Source organism: Neoarius graeffei, chromosome 28 (assembly GCF_027579695.1).
Source record: "Neoarius graeffei isolate fNeoGra1 chromosome 28, fNeoGra1.pri, whole genome shotgun sequence".
In the NCBI taxonomy this organism is placed as follows: domain Eukaryota; kingdom Metazoa; phylum Chordata; class Actinopteri; order Siluriformes; family Ariidae; genus Neoarius; species Neoarius graeffei.
The window spans coordinates 12,912,662-12,934,848 of NC_083596.1; the positions used below are offsets into that span (position 1 = coordinate 12,912,662).

The following is a 22,187-nucleotide window of genomic DNA, read 5'->3' on the forward strand; positions in this document are numbered from 1 at the left end:
GAGAGAATTTTGGCTGCCAGGTCGCTCCATTGTGTGTAGTTGTTGATGTTGATTTGAAAAGTAACCAAGTAAATTACACAGGGAAAATAATAATATTCGGCTTGACTGTGCTAACATTGGCCTTCGCTAACACTACACCGCCTGGAAGTTTAGCACTGCCGCGCTAACAGCACTGAGTCACGGGTAAGGTAGCGTTGACCTTTGAGAATGTTGCTATGAAGAGAGTGTCTGTATAATAATAATAATAATGGCTGGCTTTTTTTCATGGTATATCAGATATATTTCATTCAGCTACTCGTCTTTGACTCATTCATTATCATGCTAGCTGAATGGAATATATCTGATATACCACTCAACGTCAGCCAATATTATTTAAATATTACACGGACACGAGTGTTTTACTAGGAAATACGCCACTCATATTTTTCATACGAGCTTCATCCGGGACACGGAGAACCAAAACCGTGATATAAATCTCTTTATGTCACTTGTGAGGAAATCAGTGAATTGTTTTGATAAATTTGGGGACTTTTTGTTTGTGAATGTGTCGATATAATAAAAAGAACATTACACGTTGGGGGGCGGCACGGTGGTGTAGTGGTTAGCACTGTCGCCTCACAGCAAGAAGGTCCGGGTTCGAGCCCCAGGGCCGACGGGGGCCTTTCTGTGCGGAGTTTGCATGTTCTCCCTGTGTCCACGTGGGTTTCCTCCGGGCGCTCCGGTTTCCCCCACAGTCCAAAGACATGCAGGTTAGGTTAACTGGTGACTCTAAATTGACCGTAGGTGTGAATGTGAGTGCGAATGGTTGTCTGTGTCTATGTGTCAGCCCTGTGATGACCTGGCGACTTGTCCAGGGTGTACCCCGCCTTTCGCCCGTAGTCAGCTGGGATAGGCTCCAGCTTGCCTGCGACCCTGTAGAAGGATAAAGCGGCTAGAGATAATGAGATGAGATGAGATCACACGTTGGCTTGAAGATATGAAGTTTATTTTCTCGTGTTGAAAAACTCGCATTTTTTTTTATACGAAATACATCGCAAATCTGAGTGACATACAGTATTTCCTGATATTTCACTCTGATGATGTCACTCCCAGTGTTTCCCCATGTTGTCAAAATGGTGAACCGGTTCAAAATTAAAATTCTTTTGATTAACTTGCATTTTTTTTGTGGCTGTGTCTATATAATATAAAGAACATTACACGGTGGTGCAAATATATGAAGTTTATCTTCTCACATTGAAAATATTTTCACTTGTGAAAAAAAAAATGTATGCACACAGAGTTGTGGTCAGAAGTTTACATACAGTGACATGAACGTCATCTTGGATATGAATGTCATTTTCTGTGGCAGAATGATTGTACAGCATACATCTTTAATTAAAAAAACCCACTAGAATTTGGTGCACAAGTTTTAATTTTCTTAGGGTTTTCTGAAATCAACACATGGTCAAAATTATATATACAGGGTCAAAAATATACATACACTGAGTGCAGAATTATTAGGCAAGTGAGTATTTTGACCACAACATCCTTTTAATGCATGTTGTCCCACTCCAAGCTGTTTAGGCTTGAAAGCCTACTACCAATTAAGTATATCAGGTGCTGTGCATCTGTGTAATGAGAGGGGGTGTGGTCTAATGACATCAACACCCTATATCAGGTGTGCATAATTATTAGGCAACCTCTTTTCCTCTGGCAAAATGGGTCAGAAGAGAGATCTGACAGACTTTGAAAAGTATAAAATTGTGAGATGTCTTGCAGACGGATGCAGCACTCTTGAAATTGCGAAGATGTTGAAACGTGATCACCGAACAATCAAGCGTTTCATTGCAAATAGTCAACAGGGTCGAAAGAAGCGTGTGGGGAAAAAAAAGGCGCAAAATAACTGCACATGATCTGCGGAAAATCAAGCGTGAAGCTAACAAGCAGCCATTAGCATCCAGTTCTGCCATATTCCAGAGTTGTAACATTCCTGGAGTGTCAAAGAGTACAAGGTGTGCAATACTGAGGGACATGGCCAAGGTAAGGAAGGCTGAAAAACGACCACCACTGAGTAAGGCACACAAGATAAAACGTCAAGACTGGGCCAAGAAATATCTTAAGACTGATTTTTCTAAGGTGCTGTGGTCTGATGAGATGAGAGTGACTCTTGATGGACCAGATGGATGGGCCTGTGGCTGGATCAGTAATGGGCACAGAGCTCCACTCGGACGCCAGCAAGGTGGAGGTGGAGTACTGCTATGGGCTGGTATCATCAAAGACGAGCTTGTTGGACCTTTTCGAGTTGAGGATGGACTCAAACTCAACTCCCAGACCTACTGCCAGTTCCTGGAAGAAACCTTCAAGCAGTGGTATAGGAAAAAGTCAGCATCTTTCAAGAAGAACATGATTTTCATGCAGGATAACGCTCCATCTCATGCGTCCAAATACTCCACTGCGTGGCTAGCCAGTAAAGGTCTGAAAGGTGAAAAAAATAATGACATGGCCCCCTTGTTCACCTGACCTAAACCCCATAGAGAACCTGTGGTCCATTATAAAACGTGAGGTCTACAAAGAGGGAAAACAGTACACCTCTCTGAACAGCGTCTGGGAGGCCGTGGTTGCTGCTGCACACAATGTTGGTCGTGAACAGATAAAGAAATTGACAGAATCTATGGATGGAAGGCTTTTGAGTGTCCTCATGAAGAAGGGTGGCTATATTGGTCACTGATTTGTTTTTGTTTTGTGTTTGAATGTCAGATATGTTTATTTGCAAATCTGGAGTTGTCATATCAGTGTACCTGGTGAAAATAAATAAGTGAAATGGCTACATATTTGGTTTTTATTAAGTTGCCTAATAATTCTGCACAGTGAAAGTTACCTGAACACATACATATTCTCCTAAAATGGCCAAAACTAAAAACACCCCACTCTAACTTCCATACATATTCAGCTTTGATATTTATGAGTCTTTTTGTTTGATTGAGAACATAGTTGTTGTTCAATAATAAAACTAATCCTCAAAAATACAACTTGCCTAATAATTCTGCACTCCGTGTATGGCACACCTAATATTTGGGTAAAATGTCTCTTTGCAAGATTCACCTTGACCAAATATTTTTGTTTACCATGAACAAGCTTCTGGCAGAATTCTGATTGGATATTTCACGACTCTTCATGGTAGAATTGGTAGAGTTCAATTACATTTTTTTTTTTCTTGGCATGGACTCGACTTATACACACACAGTCCATATATTTTCAATAGGGTCGAAGTCAGGACTTGTTAGCCTGCTTTATCCTCCACAACCAGCTCTGCTGTGTGTTTGGGTTCACTGTCCTGTTGTAACTCCCAAGTCATGTTCAAGTTTCTGATGGTTTATACTGAAGAATTCTGAGGTAGTCCTCCTTCATTATTCCATCCACTTTGTGCAATGAACCAGTTCCACTGGCAGCAAAACAGCCCCAGAGCATGATGATCCTACCACCACCACTACCTGGTACAGTGTCCCTCTGTACATGGTGGTCATTGTGGCCAAACAACTCAAGCTTTGTCTCATCTGCCCCTACAGCTATCCTCCAGAAGGCTTTTTTCTTTGTCCGTGTGGTCAGTGTCAAACGTTAGTTAAGCTTAAAGGTGTCAATTTTGGAGCAGGGGGTTATTTCTTGGATGGCAGCCTCTTAGTCTATGGTGACCTGAACTGTGGACAGTGATCCATCAGCTTCCAGTTCATGGCAGGGCTGTGCCATGGTGGTTCTCAGGTTGTTCCTGACCATCCAAATCAATTTCCTTTCAGCTGAGAGTGACAGTTTGGGCTTTCTTGAAGCAAAATGGCTTAGTAAAGTGACTACACCTCACAATAACTTGCATACAATTGTTTGAACTGATCTTGGAATTTGCAGTTGTTTAGAAATGGCTCAAAAGAGACATTCTGGAGTTGTGTAAATCTGTGATCCTCTTTCTCAGATCTGCACTGAGCTCCTTGGACTTTCCTGTTGTATTGTGTATTGGTTAATCCAATGAGGGCCGTAAACAAACCCTTTTTATAAAGGCAGAGAGAAGCTACCAGCTGTAGTCAATCATGATCACTAACAGGAAGTTAAGAGACCTCGGCCTTGGCAAGATATGAGACATTTTGGAAGTTTCAGCACCTCTGAATCAATAATCTAAGTGAGCGTATGTAAATTTTTTGACCCTGTATGTATAATTTTGACCTGGCCTTGATTTCAGAAAACCCAAAGAAAATTAAAATTTCTGCACCAAATTCATGTTTGTTTTTTTTAATTAAAAGATGTATGCTGTACAATCATTCTGCCACAGAAAAAGAACAGTTCAAAGGAATTACTGAAAGCCCAAATACTGCCATGACGTTCATATCCAAGATGGCATTCATGTCACTGTATATAAACTTCTGTCCACAACTGTATATATTCACTACTCGAAGTTAAACTTCATATCTTCGTACAACTGTGTAATATCCTCTATGTATACTGGCGCACAGTTTTGGAAAGAGAGTACAGTTATGCCTTTACTATTTGATAGGATATTAATAATAATAATAAAAAATCACCTCAGCATATTTGATCTAATCTCTATCTACTGCATGTGTATTCACATCTTGGTGTGGAGACTGACTGTGTGCAATTACCACGCAAACATTTTGACGTGCCACTCGTGAGAAAATCGCAAAAAAACTGAATTCAGTCAAAATATCAATCAGTCAACATTTACACATAATACATACACAACATTTTTGTAGAATGCTCCCCTGAATTTTTCAAACGTATCAGCAAACAAAGCTAAGTTTGTCCCTTCAGAGATTAGTATCCTTTTTCATATGGGGAAAAAAACATCAGTGTATCTTTGCCAGTAAACAGATACCACTACATTTGTTACTGTACTGTAAGTCAGGGCGATATCATAGCCCGATATCGTGATAACTTAATACCCAACAAACTTGTGTTTCAGTGTTGAATAATTTACACCCATCCACCTGCTATTGTATGCAGTTCTCTAATCAGCCAACCCCTCTGACAGCAGCACAATGTATAAAATCACGCAAATACAAATCAAGAGCTTCAGATAATGCTCACACATCAGAACGGGAAAAATTGTGATCTCGAAGTGTGACTTTCTTTCACTGTAGCATGGGTGTTGGTTTGAGCATTTCAGAAACTGCTGGGAAATCTCCTGGGGGTTTTCACACACAACAGTCTGTAGAGTTTACACAGAGTGGTGCGAAAAACAAACAAACAAACAAAAAAACATCAAGGGAGTGGGCGACGTTTCTGTGGGTGGAAACAAACGGCTTGCTGAGAAGAAAAGGTCAGAGGAAAACGGCCAGGTTGCTTTGAGCTGCCGGGAAGGATACAGCAACTCATATAATCACTCTTTACAACCGTGCTGAGCAGAAAAGCATCTCAGCCTGCAATAGCAGAAGACCATATCGGGTTCCACTCCTGCAGCCAAGAACAGGGATCTTAGACTCGAGAACAAGTTCCTATTAAAGTGTCTGGTGAGTGTATTTCTTTAGCTATTCACTAAAACTAGTTGTCTTTCAGGGCTCCTCCTTCCCTTCCCTTTAAATGCAATTTTACTGTTGCTATAATACGCAATACTCATATATTGCGACTGACATTTCTACTGTGAAGCTACACAAGCAGATTTAGGAAGATAAAGGTGGTGGTTTTAAACTTCATGTCATTTGGTCACATATTTGAAATGCTTATAGACAATTCTACACCTTTAGACATTTTTTTGCAGTACGAGGAACCCAAACCCGAGACTGATCTGTGTCTCAGAATGAATCTCAGAGATGGCAATTAATACAAGCAAGAGAAGATCAATAAAACAGGAAGAGGGGGAAGAAAAAAAAAAGAATACAGTTTCCTTTAGAGGTGAACATCAGTGTGTTACTGGGAACGTCGTGATGTCATCCATGAGTCTTTTTGGTTTCTATTCAAAAAGATAAAAAGGCAAGTCTTGGTCTTTGAATCCTTTTACAAGACTCATGTTGTTGACTGCGAGCATTTTAACCCTCTTGCTCAAGAAGTCGTTGCCGTGTTTCCATCACGATCTCATCCATGATCTCGGGTTTCAAGATGTCTTTGATCTGCAAAAGGACAGGAATTTGATCAATTTCTAAAACAGGTCACAACAGACATGTGCACAGAGAAGCACCTATCAACCATGCAGCTTTACAAAGCGCTGTTCATCGAAAATAAATCAATTGTACAAACCGATGAGGATCGAGTAGTTTACACTGCAGTATGATGACTGTTTTAAGTTAGGGTTCAGGCGGCATGGTGGTGTAGTGGTTAGCGCTGTCGCCTCACAGCAAGAAGGTCCGGGTTCGAGCCCCGTGGCCGGCGAGGGCCTTTCTGTGCGGAGTTTGCATGTTCTCCCCGTGTCCGCGTGGGTTTCCTCCGGGTGCTCCGGTTTCTCCCACAGTCCAAAGACATGCAGGTTAGGTTAACTGGTGGCTCTAAATTGACCGTAGGTGTGAATCTGAGTGTGAATGGTTGTCTGTGTCTATGTGTCAGCCCTGTGATGACCTGGCGACTTGTCCAGGGTGTACCCCGCCTTTCGCCCGTAGTCAGCTGGGATAGGCTCCAGCTTGCCTGCGACCCTGTAGAACAGGATAAAGCGGCTACAGATAATGAGATGAGATGAGGATATAGCAACTCCTTTTTACAACCGTGGTGAGCAGAAAAGCATCTCAGCACGCAACAGCAGAAGACCACATTGGGTTCCACTCCTGCAGCCAAGAACAGGAACCTTAGACTCAAGAACAAGTTCCTATTAGGCTATTAGGCTTTGGCACGTAAAGAAAAAAAAGCGCTAGGTGATGTGGAATATTTGGCCTTGATAACGGATATGTGGTCCAGCTGCAACATGATGCCCTATATGTCAGCTACCGTACATTATGTGGACCGAGAGTGGGCAATGCAGTCCAAATGCCTGCAGACGAGTTTCATGCCAGAGACACATTCAGCGGACAATTTAGAAGACGCATTGCGCGAGACACTTGCCGAATGGAAAGTAGAGGAGAAAAAGATCGCCTGCATAACAATGGGGCGAATATTGTCACAGCCATCAGGCAATTGAAATGGCCGTGGTTAAGTTGTTTTGGGCACGATTTGAACCTGGCCATAACCAACTCGCTTGCGCAACAGAGGGCCAGTACAGACCGAGCGTTTGGAGTTTGCCGAGCAGTCAACACTGCGTTTGCGCACAGCTGGCTTCGGAGAAATGAGCTGCGCAAAGCGCAGGTGGAAATGAACCTCCCTGAGCACTCACTGATCACGGCAAGATATTAATCAGCTCTAACAATGAAAGACTAGTATTCAAACTATGAGAAGAAACTACACTTAAGCTATTACTCATTGTTTATTTACACCATATCAATTGAAGATGCGTTTCGGCCTTTAGTGCGCACTTGAACGCGCTAATTTTTCCAATTTATTAGTGTTTGAATTATTGCACCAGCTTTTAAAATCATGATTTAATATTGCTTTTTTTTTTTTAACTGTCTTTACATTTGTCAGAATCACCTTCATTCTTCCATTTAGTTTGACATTATGGCTTAGAGTGGACCATTTTGTGTCTGAAAGTAGGCCTATTTACCAGATTAAAGTTATTTGACTTCTGCCGAAGTCTGCGCTTCACTACCGTTTGGGGTGCAATATTTCCCGACTGAAGTCGTTAATAGTGACTATTTGTTTGAACAACATGACAAATTTTACATTAAAAGTATAGTGTAGGCTAAAAAATGAAGTCAAAATTTATTATTAGTAGCATACTGTATTTGTGTAACCACATGTTATGTTCACTAGCACGTCCCTGCACCATAGCCTACGTGAACAAGCGGTAATAGGATATTACTTTATAATGATTTATAATAATTATGTATTTATAATTATATGTTATATAATATATTTATATATTAAACAAAACTAACTAACTAAACTAACAAAAAACTAACTTTTTAGGTTAAATAGGCCCAGATGATACCGTACATGCATGATTATGACAGGAGGGGGCGTGGTATCACGATGGTGGCTCTCCATCGTGATGGATGACCACCATCGTCGATGGACGATGGCATCGTCTATCGGCACAGCCCTAATGTAAACCTTTTCAAGCGATACTCGGTGTGAATGGTACAATTCAGAATCTTCACTAGGCTTAGTGCCAGAAGATTTAGAATCAGGATCTTTCCGTTTCAGCCAACCAACCAAAGACATCATAAGAGTTGAGAATGATAGCCAAGTGATGAAAGATAACCTATGCTAACGCTTAATGAAGATGAAGCAGAGCCGATCTGACCTACATAATGTGCACCACTCTACGTAATCGTCATCATCGTGACCACTGGGACCAGCTTAAAGGGGAAAAAAACGTTACGGAAGATAGATAATTCGGCAAGTCGGCGTTCGACTATATGCCCGCGCGACATTGAAACATGTTGAACCTATTGTAAAGTAAAGCGCATCAACGATCTGTGATCAGAGAATTACTTTGGTGTTTGTATTGGCGTGGTTTTTTCACTTTTCTTTGAAGTAAACTTTTTTTTTTTTTTTGACTGGGCGGCCAAAAATTAAGGCTCGGCGGCGCATTTATGAGTCGGCGGTAATAGCTCTTCTAGCCGTTATGACTTGGCAGGCCGCCGAGTCATTAACAGACCTGTTTACCCCAAATTTGCCCTGTCAGTAGTCTTGCAGTATCTTGTCAGTAGTTTTGGTAAGCTGTCAGTAGGAATTTTACTGGGGTCCAATCTATGTATTGTATCGAAGACAAAAAGTAGAAAGCAGCCTATTAGATAACAGTACTCATTCAAGTTGAAAGTAAGTGATAGATTACATGAACAAAATTTTAAAAATTAAAATCTAGCACTGGTCTTATTTTTTCTGTCAAGTTAAGCACCTGTGAGAACCAAAAAGCAAACCCATGTAAGATTCTAGATCTGCTCCATAATCCTCATATTACCAAGCCTAGACTCTAAGGTCTACTTGTTGACTCCTCATACATTTCATTATTTCAGTATCTCTGAAATAACCAGAAGACTAGCAGTAATACTTATTTAGGATGCTACAATAAGAAAAAATATTTCAGAGACCATAAGGCATGGCCACAGATCGTGATAGGAGTCTTTATATTTTTGCGACGACTTCTGGTATTTCTTTGCAGGACATTCAATAATGCCATCGGCCTTTCGCTTCGCGGCCGCCATGATTGTGTGCTCAGAAACCAAAGTTGAAACAATGGAACCTTCCCACAATGCAACGTACGGTAAACGTGGCTTAAACGTGATTAAACATGGCTGCGCCCATGACTATACGATCGATGTTCGAGTCCCACAATAAATATGATTATAAAGTAAGTCATGAACAGGGTTTTTTCTAGAAAAATTTAGTATGAGGGCGCTCACCATGGCGAGGGAGCGAAGCCGGGGGGGGGGGGGGGGGGGGGGATGGTGCCGGTTGTCCCCCCCCCCCGCCGTGCAAAGCCTTTGAAAAATGCTCCAATGGGACGTTCTGAGGCTATCTGAGAGGGAAATTGTAACAAATTGTCTGTCAACATTGAAAAAGAAAGAAGTAATCTTCTTCTGCCCCCGACAGTCTTTGGCTTTCTTCCGCTTCGTGCCGCGGGATGACATCTTTAAATGCCCAAGTGTCAACAAAAACAACTCGCGAACTACTTCTGTCAAAAGCTCCCGTGCCGGTGGGTGAAAGGTCATTCAGTCTCGAGAAATCTCGCTCTACAAGTCAGCTGACCTTGTATGTAACCCATGTCAAATCTCGCGAGAGCAGCCGCGACAAGTAAACAACTAAACAACATGGCGCCTCAGTCTGGAAAACGCCAATTCGGATTGTTTTTGCACCGTCTGGCGGTGTATCTACTATGATTGGAATATTTTTGGAGCAATTATAACGTATTTGATGATCAGACACATTGTCACGTAGTGTTGCTGGGATGTTTTCACGGAGTCGGTAAGGGGGCGCACGCCGAGAGTAAGAGGGCGCAGCGCCCCTGTTCCCCCGTTTAGACGAAAGCCTGATGAAACATTTGGCAACATTTCGGCCATAAATCGTAGTTTTTGGACAAGAATTCGTAGTCTGTTTTGTTTTGAAAAATTGTAGGAACTACGGACAAATCGTAGGAGTAAACAGGTCTGCATTAACGATAGTGGAGAACACTGACATTGTATATACCGATATAAAAGGTTACTAACAAACTGCCAGCGACTGTGACAATTTATCACGATATCGATATTACAGTCATATTACCAAGTCCTATAATCAAAAACAGTACCTGGTGTGTCAGAGAGGATTCATAGCAGTAGAGAATGCTGGTGTCATACAGCATCACTTTGTGAGCTGCCAGAGCCAGTAAACAGTTCCTCACTCGAGAAATGACCTCCCGGTCTGAAAGAGGGACGGGCTGAAAACCAAACCAAACAAGGAACACGGGAATTCAGTTACTGAGCCGAATCTCACACTGTAACAGAACCAGTTTCTCAATCACGTCACACATCCTCCTCACCTCCAGGCTTGTGTAATACCCTCCTGCCTCTTCATCCTGTTGCCCCGGTGTGGGGTAAATCCAAATATAGCCGTTGTTCCCTAGTATAATGGATGCTCCACAAGTCAGATTGTGGAAATGGGTTTTCTGTCTCTTGATGAGCGAAGGTGATACTTGCATGAGTACACCCTGACCCAGCTAAACAAGACATAAAAACATGCAAACATACTCAAACACTAAAAAGACAAGAAGTGACCGCTTAAAACAACAAATATGAATACGTGAAGTACTGTTTTACTGTATTAAAAAAGAACTGAAGGCAAATTTATCATCAAAATTCTATTTCTCTCATTTTATTAAATACAAGAATGCATTTCTGACAGCTATTCTGTCACTGCTATAGCAAGTTATGAGTGTTTGAAATATGCTCTGTAATCTATCAGGCCATACGTCAAAGCAACGAGATTCGCGGAGACCTGTGCGAGACTTCGTAGGACGGAAGTAAAACATACAGCGGAAATCAAAGCGACCAACACCTGCCAACATTGTCAAAAGACGCGCGCGCCCTCTTTCGAATGCTGACATAATCAAGCCGGAAGTTTCCCGTGTCCAAAATCGCTCCCTACTCACTATATAGGGCGCTATATAGTGGGGACGCCATTTTGTAGTGCTGTCCGAAACCTTAGTGAGGATTATGCGCTCAGTATAATGTGCATTTATCACAAAAATACATGCATGCATTTATTATTTTGAAAACCCACCAGCCGCCTGATCTGGCATGTTTGAATTGTGCCACAGTAATGACGTAAACCCAAGCGCGACGGACTAGTCCTTATCCTGTTGTCTTTCCAACTCTTCTCTACTCCACGTTGGTTCGAAGTTGTATGGAATAAGCTCCATCACTGATGAAGCTGGCAAATCTCGAAATTAATCTAAATTAGAATGATCTGGAGATCTGGCCACTGTGTAAACAGTTTTCAAAATGGCGGCGCCGGCACTTCACGTTTGAAGTCTCGCACAAGTCTCGTGAAGCTCGCGCGGATAAGCGACGCCTGCCATGGACCAAACGAACTACATTCAACATGGCTAAAACCGTAAAGGCCGATAAGTGTAATATAACATGCCAATACGAGTCACGATATAACAGGGTTTTTTCTAGAAAAATTTAGTATGAGGGCGCTCACCATGGCGAGGGAGCGAAGCGGGGGGGAGATGGTGCCGGTTGTCCCCCCCCCGCCGTGCAAAGCCTTTGAAAAATGCTCCAATGGGACGTTCTGAGGCTATCTGAGAGGGAAATTGTAACAAATTGTCTGTCAACATTGAAAAAGAAAGAAGTAATCTTCTTCTGCCCCGGACAGTCTTTGGCTTTCTTCCGCTTCGTGCCGCGGGATGACATCTTTAAATGCCCAAGTGTCAACAAAAACAACTCGCGAACTACTTCTGTCAAAAGCTCCCGCGCCGGTGGGTGAAAGGTCATTCAGTCTCGAGAAATCTCGCTCTACAAGTCAGCTGACCTTGTATGTAACCCATGTCAAATCTCGCGAGAGCAGCCGCGACAAGTAAACAACTAAACAACATGGCGCCTCAGTCTGGAAAACGCCAATTCGGATTGTTTTTGCACCGTCTGGCGGTGTATCTACTATGATTGGAATATTTTTGGAGCAATTATAACGTATTTGATGATCAGACACATTGTCACGTGGTGTTGCTGGGATGTTTTGACGGAGTCGGTAAGGGGGCGCACGCCGAGAGTAAGAGGGCGCAGCGCCCCTGTTCCCCCGTTTAGACGAAAGCCTGATATAAGGTTAATAAAACCGAAAACGTAATTGAATAACAACATGTTAATTAAGAAATAAAGCAAGTTTCAAAATGACTTCAGTTCCCCTTTAATGCATCACGCAATGTTTTTCCAACGTACCTTGCCGTATTTTAAGCTGCGCGTGTGAAGAGAGAGGGCTCCATCTGAAAACACAGACTGTACCTCTGCCTTAAACAAGTCAAGGAAGACTTTATTCAATGACAAGCACAGCAACAACAGGAAAACATTTCTGATAGTCATTCAAAAATATTCGCTTTTATATATAAAAACTATCCTAGTGCTTATCAGGATACACTAATGAGGTCCCCTTCTTGAAGATAGTCTCTCATAGCAAGTTCATCTTCTGCAGATCGCCTCCTCTGAAATATTACGGTTAAAGGTGAGTTAGAAATCATACACTGCTTGCATGAACACTGGATCACCACTAGAGGGCATCTTTAAATCTTATCAGTATTTGAAAAAAATAAAATAAAATAACCTCAGTATATAGCAATATGCATCATTTTATACAGTTGCTGTCGAATACTCGACTCTGACTGGTCAGGAGGTACTGATACAGGGTTCTAACTAGGTCTTTTCAGCGTATCGGGTCGATACGCAAAGTTTCCTTACTGCTACGCCCGCAATATTGCAGACACGCCTGTAAAAACTGCAGACTTGTCAAGGTGGTCTCTTGTTTAATTTTTCTCTTGTTATCCCCACACGACAGCAACGGCGCACCGCCATGTGAACATTCTACATTCGGACATACTCCACTCCCCATCCACGTAAGTGCCCAGTGCATTGCTGCCCGAGTAGTTCCGTGTGGAAACGATCACTGATCATGCTAATCTGGTTTACCTCCTTCCTTATTCGGTGTTCGCGGTAAATTATTATCCATGTTAAGAGGCGCTTGCGTGCCATGCACATAATACGTACCGGTCCCTGGACTGTCGTATAAAGCTGACACTTGGTGAACATCAACTGGTTGTTTTATTCTTGTTCCATAAATGTCACCAATATCAGTGATTGCTATACATACAGGACACTTTTTCCATGGAATAAAAACATGTATTCTATTCCCTTCTAGCAGGTTTATTCATGGCATGCAATATTGTTATCATATCGCTTATCCTCCATGTATTACGCCATTCTCCCTGATGAAACTTCCGCACTAAACTAAACTAAAACTTCCGCACTAGCGAGTGACTGACAGTTTGTACATAAACATGGCGGCGAGGTTTACTTCATTAAAAGCTGAAGATTTAAAAGGGACAGACGTGTTGAACACCCGAAAGGCTACGAAAACTTCACTGGATATTCTTCACGCATATTTACAAGAGAAAAACATACCAACGGACATCGAAAAACTGGAAAAGAGAGCAATAGCGGAAATACTGTCAAAGTTCTACTTGGAGGTGAGGAAAAATGACAGACTTTTACAAGAGGACTTCACTCAGCAAAGACCTTTTGTTTTGAACAACTGCAATGTAACAATTAACCCCTTCAATGCCCTTGGATGAGTCACGTACGTCATGAAATCTTTTACCGCTGTGCCTTATGACGGAAGAATGTTTTAGGCATTGACTGTAATTCATATGTGCCACAGTGAAGTAAAAGTAATCTGCCATGTAAGGTACATAAAAGGAGGTGTTTATGACGCGTAGTGTACGTCATAAGGCACAGCGGTGAAAGATTTCATGACGTACGTGGCTCGCTCAAGGGCATCGAAGGGGTTAACTACGACCAAAAGTAACTTTGAACTTGAACTGTCTACCTGGATATAGCTTGTATACAAGTTGGGTTGTTGTTCAGGCTTTTTGGACTCATACCATTTTTATTGTTCGAACTTTGACTCTGTACATGTACACTGGATCGGCAGAACGCTGAATTACATTGGATCAGAATCAGCATTCAATATTGGTAAGTTACCACCGTGTTCTTAACTTTTTGTAAAATCTATAATTGTTCCATCGAATGTGTATGTATAATAATGCCTCTTTTTCATGGTATATCAGATATATTCCATTCAGCTACTCGTCTTTGACTCGTTCAATATCATGCTCGCTGAATGAAATATATCTGATATACCACTCAACGACAGCCAATATTATTTAAATATTAATTATAATGAGCCTTCAATCAATCACAGCGACTTTTGGCAAAAAAAAAAAAAAAATCTGATTAATGTTACCAAAAAAAAAGAGTGAATTTCAGGGAGGCCTGCAACTGCCAGGAAATGTACTAGAGTGCATCTCCGAGTATGTAGAACCCATGAGCTTTCAGGGGCCTAAGGTGGCCCCCGAACCCCCGGCCATTACGCTGATATTTTGGTCTAATTAGAACCCTGCAATACATATATACACAGTAGTGATTTAGAATAATGTGTTCTCTCTAATACTATTGTTTCTATAATAACTTACACATGGACTTATATGGCAGATTCGTCATATAAATAGATTAAAACAAGAGAAAACATATTTCGTATTTATGGAAGGAGTTTTCAATGTCAGTGCATTTTCCAATATGGTATAACTTTCAGGATAGGGGGTTTGCACTTTCTTTCTCCAACATGACAAACTACTTTTATTTTTATTTAAAACTCTACCAGCTGTGGTGGTGAAGATCATGTTTTCACCTCTGTTTGTTTGACTTTTCCCCACGTAACCCAAAAGTAGTGAATGGATTTGGATGAAATTTGGTGGACAGCTTTAGTATTATCTTAGGCTCAAGTGATTTGATTTTGATGCTAATATGTGAGTTGGCAGAGGTATACACTCCACCGAGTGCCGTTCTAGTGTTTTTGGGTTTTTTTTTGCTTCTACAGTGGTGCTTGAAAGTTTATGAACACTTCAGAATTTTCTATATTTCTGCATAAATATGACCTAAAACATCATCAGATTTTCACACAAGTCCTAAAAGTAGATAAAGAGAACCCAGTTAAACAAATATGAGACAAAATTATTATACTTGGTCATTTATTTATTGAGGAAAATGATTCAATATTAAAAGTACGTGAACCTTTGCTTTCAGTATCTGGTGTGACCCCCTTGTGCAGCAATAACTGCAACTAAATGTTTCCGGTAACTGTTGATCAGTCCTGCACACCGGCTTGGAGGAATTTTAGCCCATTCCTCCGTACAGAACAGCTTCAACTCTGGGATGTTGGTGGGTTTCCTCACATGAACTGCTCGCTTCAGGTCCTTCCACAACATTTCGATTGGATTAAGGTCAGGACTTTGACTTGGCCATTCCAAAACATTAACTTTATTCTTCTTTAATCATTCTTTGGTAGAATGACTTGTGTGCTTAGGGTCGTTGTCTTGCTGCATGACCCACCTTCTCTTGAGATTCAGTTCATGGACAGATGTCCTGACATTTTCTTTTAGAATTCGCTGGTATAATTCAGAATTCATTGCTCCATCAACGATGGCAAGCCATCCTGGCCGAGATACAGCAAAACAGGCCCAAACCATGATACTACCACCACCATGTTTCACAGATGGGATAAAGTTCTTATGCTGGAATGTAGTGTTTTCCTTTCTCCAAACACAATGCTTCTCATTTAAACCAAAAAGTTCTATTTTAGTCTCATCAGTCCACAAAACATTTTTCCATTAACCTTCTGGCTTGTCCACGTGATCCATAACAAACTGCAGATGAGCAGCAATGTTCTTTTTGGAGAGCAGTGGCTTTCTCCTTGCAATCCTGCCATGCACACCATTGTTGTTCAGTGTTCTCCTGATGGTGGACTCATGAACATTAGTCAATGTGAGAGAGGCCTTCAGTTATTTAGAAGTTACCCTGGGATCCTTTGTGACCTCGTCGACTATTACACGCCTTGCTCTTGGGGTGATCTTTGTTGGTCGACCACTCCTGGGGAGGGTAACAATGGCCTTGAATTTCCTCCATTTGTACACAATCTGTCTGACTGTGGATTGGTGGAGTCCAAACTCTTTAGAGATGGTTTTGTAACCTTTTCCAGCCTGATGAGCATCAACAACGCTTTTTCTGAGGTCCTCAGAAATCTCCGTTGTTTGTGCCATGATACACTTCCACAAACATGTGTTGTGAAGATCAGACTTTGATAGATCCCTGTTCTTTAAATAAAACAGGGTGCCCACTCACACCTGATTGTCATCCCAATGATTGAAAACACCTGACTCTAATTTCACCTTCAAATTAACTGCTAATCCTAGAGGTTCACATACTTTTGTCATTAACAGATATGTAATATTGGATCATTTTCCTCAATAAATAAATGACCAAGCATAATATTTTTGTCTCATTTGTTTAATCTAAAGGGTTCACAAACTTTCAAGCACCACTGTATAATGTTAAGAAAGAAAAAGATAGGCTGATGAGGGAACGACAGAGGGAGTAATGGAAACCAGAAACGTAACCAGAATAAATGTAAACAGAAATAAACACTACACACCATTCTTTAATAAATCTTAAATCCTTTGCAGTCAATCAACTCCTGTGTGGTTGCGCCATCACACCACCCGGTCACTGATTATTTTCCTATAACAGCACATACCGAAGTTACTCTTTACTTACCAACTCTCCTCCAGGAAGATTGACCGAAGACAGAAGCAATACAGAGTCCAGTCGAGAGTTCGTCTCCACTTTCCAGCGTTTCTGCTGCACCTACAGTCAAAAAGTCATGTAGAAACATCCTTATTAATAATTATTTTCCTTAAATCAGTCCATGTCTGGCAACCCAAATCACATTTCAATATCCTATATATGTTCACAAACCTCAGTGATCCGGCCAACAACCACATCACCGACTTCACCATTGAACCTGGGGGGGGGGGGGATATCATGTTAATTCAATAGTCACAGTTTGATGGGGTTGGTCTCAGAGAAAACGTTCTCACCTTGTCTTCAGTGGCCTCACACAAATGAGTTTGTTGACTCGTTCCACCTCTCCAGCCACCGAAGCAGTGAGTTTTTCATCGTCCATGTACGTTCCATGGCCTCTGAAGAACAAAAATAAAGAGGGGCGTAATTAGAACTGGTGACTGATTTTAATCAAGGAATTTAAACGATCTTGCTAAATGAACAGATAGCAAGAGAAGTACTGAAGTAAAAAGCTAGCACCGTAGACAAGTTCAAAGAGTCCTGGTAGCATACAGAGTCAGCGCAAGAGGAAACTGAACGTTGCAGTAAAAATGTCTAGAAATTACATCATTTAAAGCAGCAGTTTGCAATGTTTACGAGCCCTCTTCTGCCTGTAAAGGGAAACACAAATGCACAAAAAAAAAAAAAAAAAACCTGACAAACTTTCTGCACATCCACACACTGTTAAAGTTATCTGGACCTTGTGAGATGTATTTTAAGGAAAGCAACAGAGTTGAGGAGATATTTTACAGCTTTTGGCAAGACGACATGAATTCAGCCAGATTATGATATGATTTTGTCATGGCCGACAAATTTCCAGTTTCAGGCCCGAATATGAATGGCAGGGACGACAAACTGGCCTTGCAGCGCGACGTAATCAAATAGCGATGTGGCATCTGAGACCTCCCAGAACACCCCAACGGAAAATCTAGCATGTCAGAATTGTTTCATATTTTCTCACCTAGCTGGACATGTTCCTTGACGTTCCTTCTGTATCCATGATTGACCATCTCTTCACCTTCCTTCCCAATGACGTACAAGAACATGAATGATGATTGGTCACGGTCAAACTTGTAGCATTGCCAATTTCCCCACCAAGACATGCAAGAATTTATAGCAGTATAAATTCTACTAATCCGACATGGTGACCTTCGTGAAAGACAAAAATATTGTGTAGTCTGATCCCAGCACTCACGTGAACAATTTGGATCTGATTTTTTCACACATACATGTGTTGAAAAACATTCAACTGAGATCCTAAGTCACGCAAGAAACATTTCGGGTATCAGGTCATCATTTCACACACATTATTAACGTCACAAATGACGCACGTGTACCATGGAGTGGAGTCCAGATGGAACAAGATCAACTGTGAGCTACTGCTCACTTACGTATCCCCCCCACTCTCGTTTATATCAGAATGCAAGCGATTGAAGGACTAGGACACTTATTATGAATGTTGACTTCAACAAATAAATCAACCCTGAAACAAGTAAGTAAAGAGCAGTGTTCTCCCCAGGGATTTCAAATAGCATCCTGGTAAACTGTCATTTTGAAATCGCATTTTGCTTCTTGAAATAGCGGCAAAATCCACGCTATATGTTTCATAAATATATTCAGTCGGTAAACAGGAAGTCAATGTGCAACAGACCTGAAAACAGTATACAGGGTATAGAACCCCAAGCTGAAGCTCGGTACCAAATATCAAGCAGTTGTGATTTGTAGTTGCTGAGAAAAGTGTTACGAAAATTGTGTGAATCCATGCTATATGTTTTGTAAATACATTCAGTCGGTAAACAGGAAGTTGATGTACGACAGACCTGAAAACGGTATACATGGTATAGAACCCCAAGCTGAAGCTCGGTACCAAATATCAAGCAGTTGTGATTTGTAGTTGCTGAGAAAAGTGTTACGAAAATTGTGTGAATCCATGCTATATGTTTTGTAAATACATTCAGTCGGTAAACAGGAAGTTGATGTACGACAGACCTGAAAACGGTAGACATGGTATAGAACCCCAAGCTGAAGCTCGGTACCAAATATCAAGCAGTTGTGATTTGTAGTTGCTGAGAAAAGTGTTACGAAAATTGTGTGAATCCATGCTATATGTTTTGTAAATACATTAAGTTGGTAAACAGGAAGTTGATGTACGACAGACCTGAAAACAGTATACACGGTATAGAACCCCAAGCTGAAGCTCGGTACCAAATATCAAGCAGTTGTGATTTGTAGTTGCTGAGAAAAGTGTTACGAAAATTGTGTGAATCCATGCTATATGTTTTGTAAATACATTCAGTCGGTAAACAGGAAGTTGATGTACGACAGACCTGAAAACGGTATACATGGTATAGAACCCCAAGCTGAAGCTCGGTACCAAATATCAAGCAGTTGTGATTTGTAGTTGCTGAGAAGAGTGTTACGAAAATTTTGCAAATCCACACTATACGTTTCGTAAATTCATTCAGTTAGTAAACAGGAAGTCGATGTGTGACAGACCTGAAAACGGTACAGAACCCCAAGCTGAAGTTTGGTACCAAGTGGCTATGATTTGTGGTTGCTGAGAAAAAGGGTGTTTCGGATGGACAGAGGTAAAATACCAGTATAACCCCCTCCCTTCGGCGTGGGGGTATAATAAACTGTCTGAGTAAAATCTCTGTTTAGGAGTTTGGTTCGCATTACCGGCAGTAAGTTGGACTTATTCCCAGTGCATGTTGGACTCCGCCAGGACTGTCCTTTGTCACCGGTTCTGTTCATAACTTTTATGGACAAAATTTATAGGCGCAGCCAAGGGGTGGAGGGTGTCTGGTTTGGTGACATCAGGATCACATCTCTGCTTTTTGCGGATGATGTGGTCCTGTTGGCTTCATCAATCTGTGACTTACAGCATGCGCTGGGACGGTTTGCAGCAGAGTGCGAAGCGGCTGGGATGAGGATCAGCACCTCCAAGTCCGTGGCCACGGCGCTCAGCCAGAAATGGGTGGAATGCCTACTCCAGGTCAGGGGGGAGTTGCTACCTAAAGTGGAGGAGTTTAAGTATCTCGGGGTTTTGTTCACGAGTGAGGGTAAGGAGGAGTGGGAGTTGGACAGAAGGATCAGGGCAGCATCAGCAGTGATGTGGACGCTAAACCGGTCTGTTGTGGTAAAGGGAGAACTGAGCCAAAAGCCAAAGCTCTCAATTTACTGGTCCATCTACGTTCCCATCCTCACCTATGGTCACAAGCTATGGGTAGTGACCGAAAGAATGAGATCGCAGATACAAGCGGTAGAAATGAGTTTTCTCCACAGGGTGGCTGGGCTCTCCCTTAGAGACAGGGTGAGAAGCTTGGTCATTCGGGAGAGACTCGGAGTAGAACTGTTGCGCCTCCACATCAAAAGGAGTCAGTTGAGGTGGTTCGGGCACCTTGTTAGGATGCACTTGGACGCCTCCCAAGGGAGGTTTTCTGGGCATGCCCAACCGGGAGGAGACCCCGGGGTAGACCCAGGACACGCTGGAGAGATTACATCTCTCGGCTGGCCTGGGAACACCTCGGTATTCCCCTGGAAGAGCTGGTGGAGGTGGCCGGGGAGAGGGAAGTCCGGGCTGCTCTGCTTAGGCTGCTACCCTCACGACCCGGATAAGCAGTAGAAGATGGATGGATGGATGGATTTAACCATTGGAGGAGAGAAAAAAAAAGACTGCAATGATCGCAGTGAAATTGATCACTTGTCCTTTCTACAACCATGATCACACTAGTGGTCAGTCAACACTTTGGCCAAGGAACACAGGAACCTGATATGGGTCATGTTAGGGCTGCACGATATCAGAAAAATATACGATATTCGATAACATGACTGAATATCTCGATATGTATCACGATAATTAAATATACAAATGTTTTTCTTACCTCTACTCGCCGTTCTGCCCTGTCGTTGGTAGCTGCCACCACTGTTTTACATGTCTTGCAAAGTACCCGAGTTTGCAGTACGTCATCCCTCCTGAATCCAAAGTACTTCCAAATAGCAGACGGGCATTTTTTTTTTGGAAACCAGTTCCTCCTCACACAAGTTTGTCTCACCACACTTGCTACCGCTCCCACCTTCCGCCATCACCACGAGGCTTTTACTTGTTTTGCAATAGGGGGCGGAGTTATCCCGCGGCGCTTGTTGACATTCAAATGTGATTGGATGGCACAGAAAAATGTGCCTTTTATCGAAATTTAAGTAATTTTTGCGGTATGTATATCGCAAACTATGATATCGCGATATCGATACTTTTTCGATATATTGTGCAGCCCATGTCATGTCTTATGTTTATGCAAACAGACAAGGACCCCCCTAAAACAAAAACTCAGATCTGCTTAAAAACATTGAAATTGTCCTTCAACGGAAAAGCCGAAACACACCTGACCCTGTTTACCACCAACCACTTGATCACCTGAGAAGAAATATCAGGTGCAAAGAGGCAACAGAGTTGCGTGCAAAAGTTTGCACACCCTTACTTCAAAAATGAGAAAAGCAACAAGAAGAGAGCATGAAATGAGCTTGTGTTTTGGAGATGAACTCTAAAATAGAGGAACATGAAGAATAATACAGATAATAGGAAAGGAAATAATATAATATATAAACCCTGACATTGTGTTTAGCTTGGTTATGTTTTGAATTCATTTTATAAAACATGTCCTGAAAGTGCCTAGCTACTAATATGACATAAAATGTACAAAAAAATTACTAAAACAAATAAATAAGAGGTTTAGATGATGCTCATCACAGATCACTAATTTATCACTAATTTATCAAAGACAGTGAAATGAAACAGGAGATTAGCATCCAGCTAGCTAGCTAGCTAACTCTCTCTCTGAGTGACTGCTGCACTTCACTATATTCACCTCATAAACCCTGAATCTGATGTGATCACATCCCCTGGAACCACCAAATGTTTTCTGTCCGAACTGGCATGAGAAGCTGGCAGAGCCGTTTGCTTTCTCGCAGGAAATCTCATATCCACCGCCATGCCTGCTGAACCATGTGAGTTTACACTAAAATGGCCGAGGGCGAGTTCTGTGAGAGATGGGGAAGTTGCCAGATTGGGATAAAACCCTGTTCACATTCCTGGAGAATGGCCTTCTTTTTGTCTCATCTCATCTCATCTCATCATCTCTAGCCGCTTTATCCTGTTCTACAGGGTCACAGGCAAGCTGGAGCCTATCCCAGCTGACTACGGGCGAAAGGCGGGGTACACCCTGGACAAGTCGCCAGGTCATCACAGGGCTGACACATAGACGCAGA

At 41.9% G+C, this 22,187-nt stretch overlaps 1 protein-coding gene across 2 annotated transcripts; it reads right to left on the reverse strand.

Annotated features, from left to right (window-relative positions):
* Positions 1 to 4,238: 4,238 nt before the first annotated feature.
* On the reverse strand, positions 4,239 to 21,943 carry exosc2 (exosome component 2). 2 transcript variants are annotated; one of them, XM_060912680.1, is made up of 9 exons: positions 21,788 to 21,943; positions 17,180 to 17,281; positions 17,058 to 17,103; positions 16,857 to 16,946; positions 12,611 to 12,676; positions 12,417 to 12,485; positions 10,520 to 10,696; positions 10,289 to 10,417; positions 4,239 to 6,086 (listed from the first exon to the last, which is right to left on the reverse strand). In XM_060912680.1, the coding sequence occupies exons 1-9, from the start codon at positions 21,910 to 21,912 to the stop codon at positions 6,006 to 6,008; spliced, it is 885 nt and encodes a 294-aa protein (XP_060768663.1). In that variant the 5' UTR covers positions 21,913 to 21,943; the 3' UTR covers positions 4,239 to 6,005. The 2 variants fall into 2 exon arrangements, with proteins under 2 accessions (XP_060768663.1, XP_060768664.1); XM_060912681.1 differs by lacking the exon at positions 21,788 to 21,943 and adding an exon at positions 20,807 to 21,098.
* Positions 21,944 to 22,187: the final 244 nt, after the last annotated feature.

Excerpts from the sequence above, each read along its gene's own strand:
- exosc2 (XM_060912680.1), bottom strand. The coding sequence starts at position 21,912 with ATGGCGGTGGATATGAGATTTCCTGCGAGAAAGCAAACGGCTCTGCCA. Across the intron at positions 17,104-17,179 it reads GTGAGGCCACTGAAGACAAG|GTTCAATGGTGAAGTCGGTG; the intron begins GTGAGAACGTTT and ends CCCCCCCCCCAG. Across the intron at positions 10,697-12,416 it reads GCAGCTTAAAATACGGCAAG|CTGGGTCAGGGTGTACTCAT; the intron begins GTACGTTGGAAA and ends TGTCTTGTTTAG.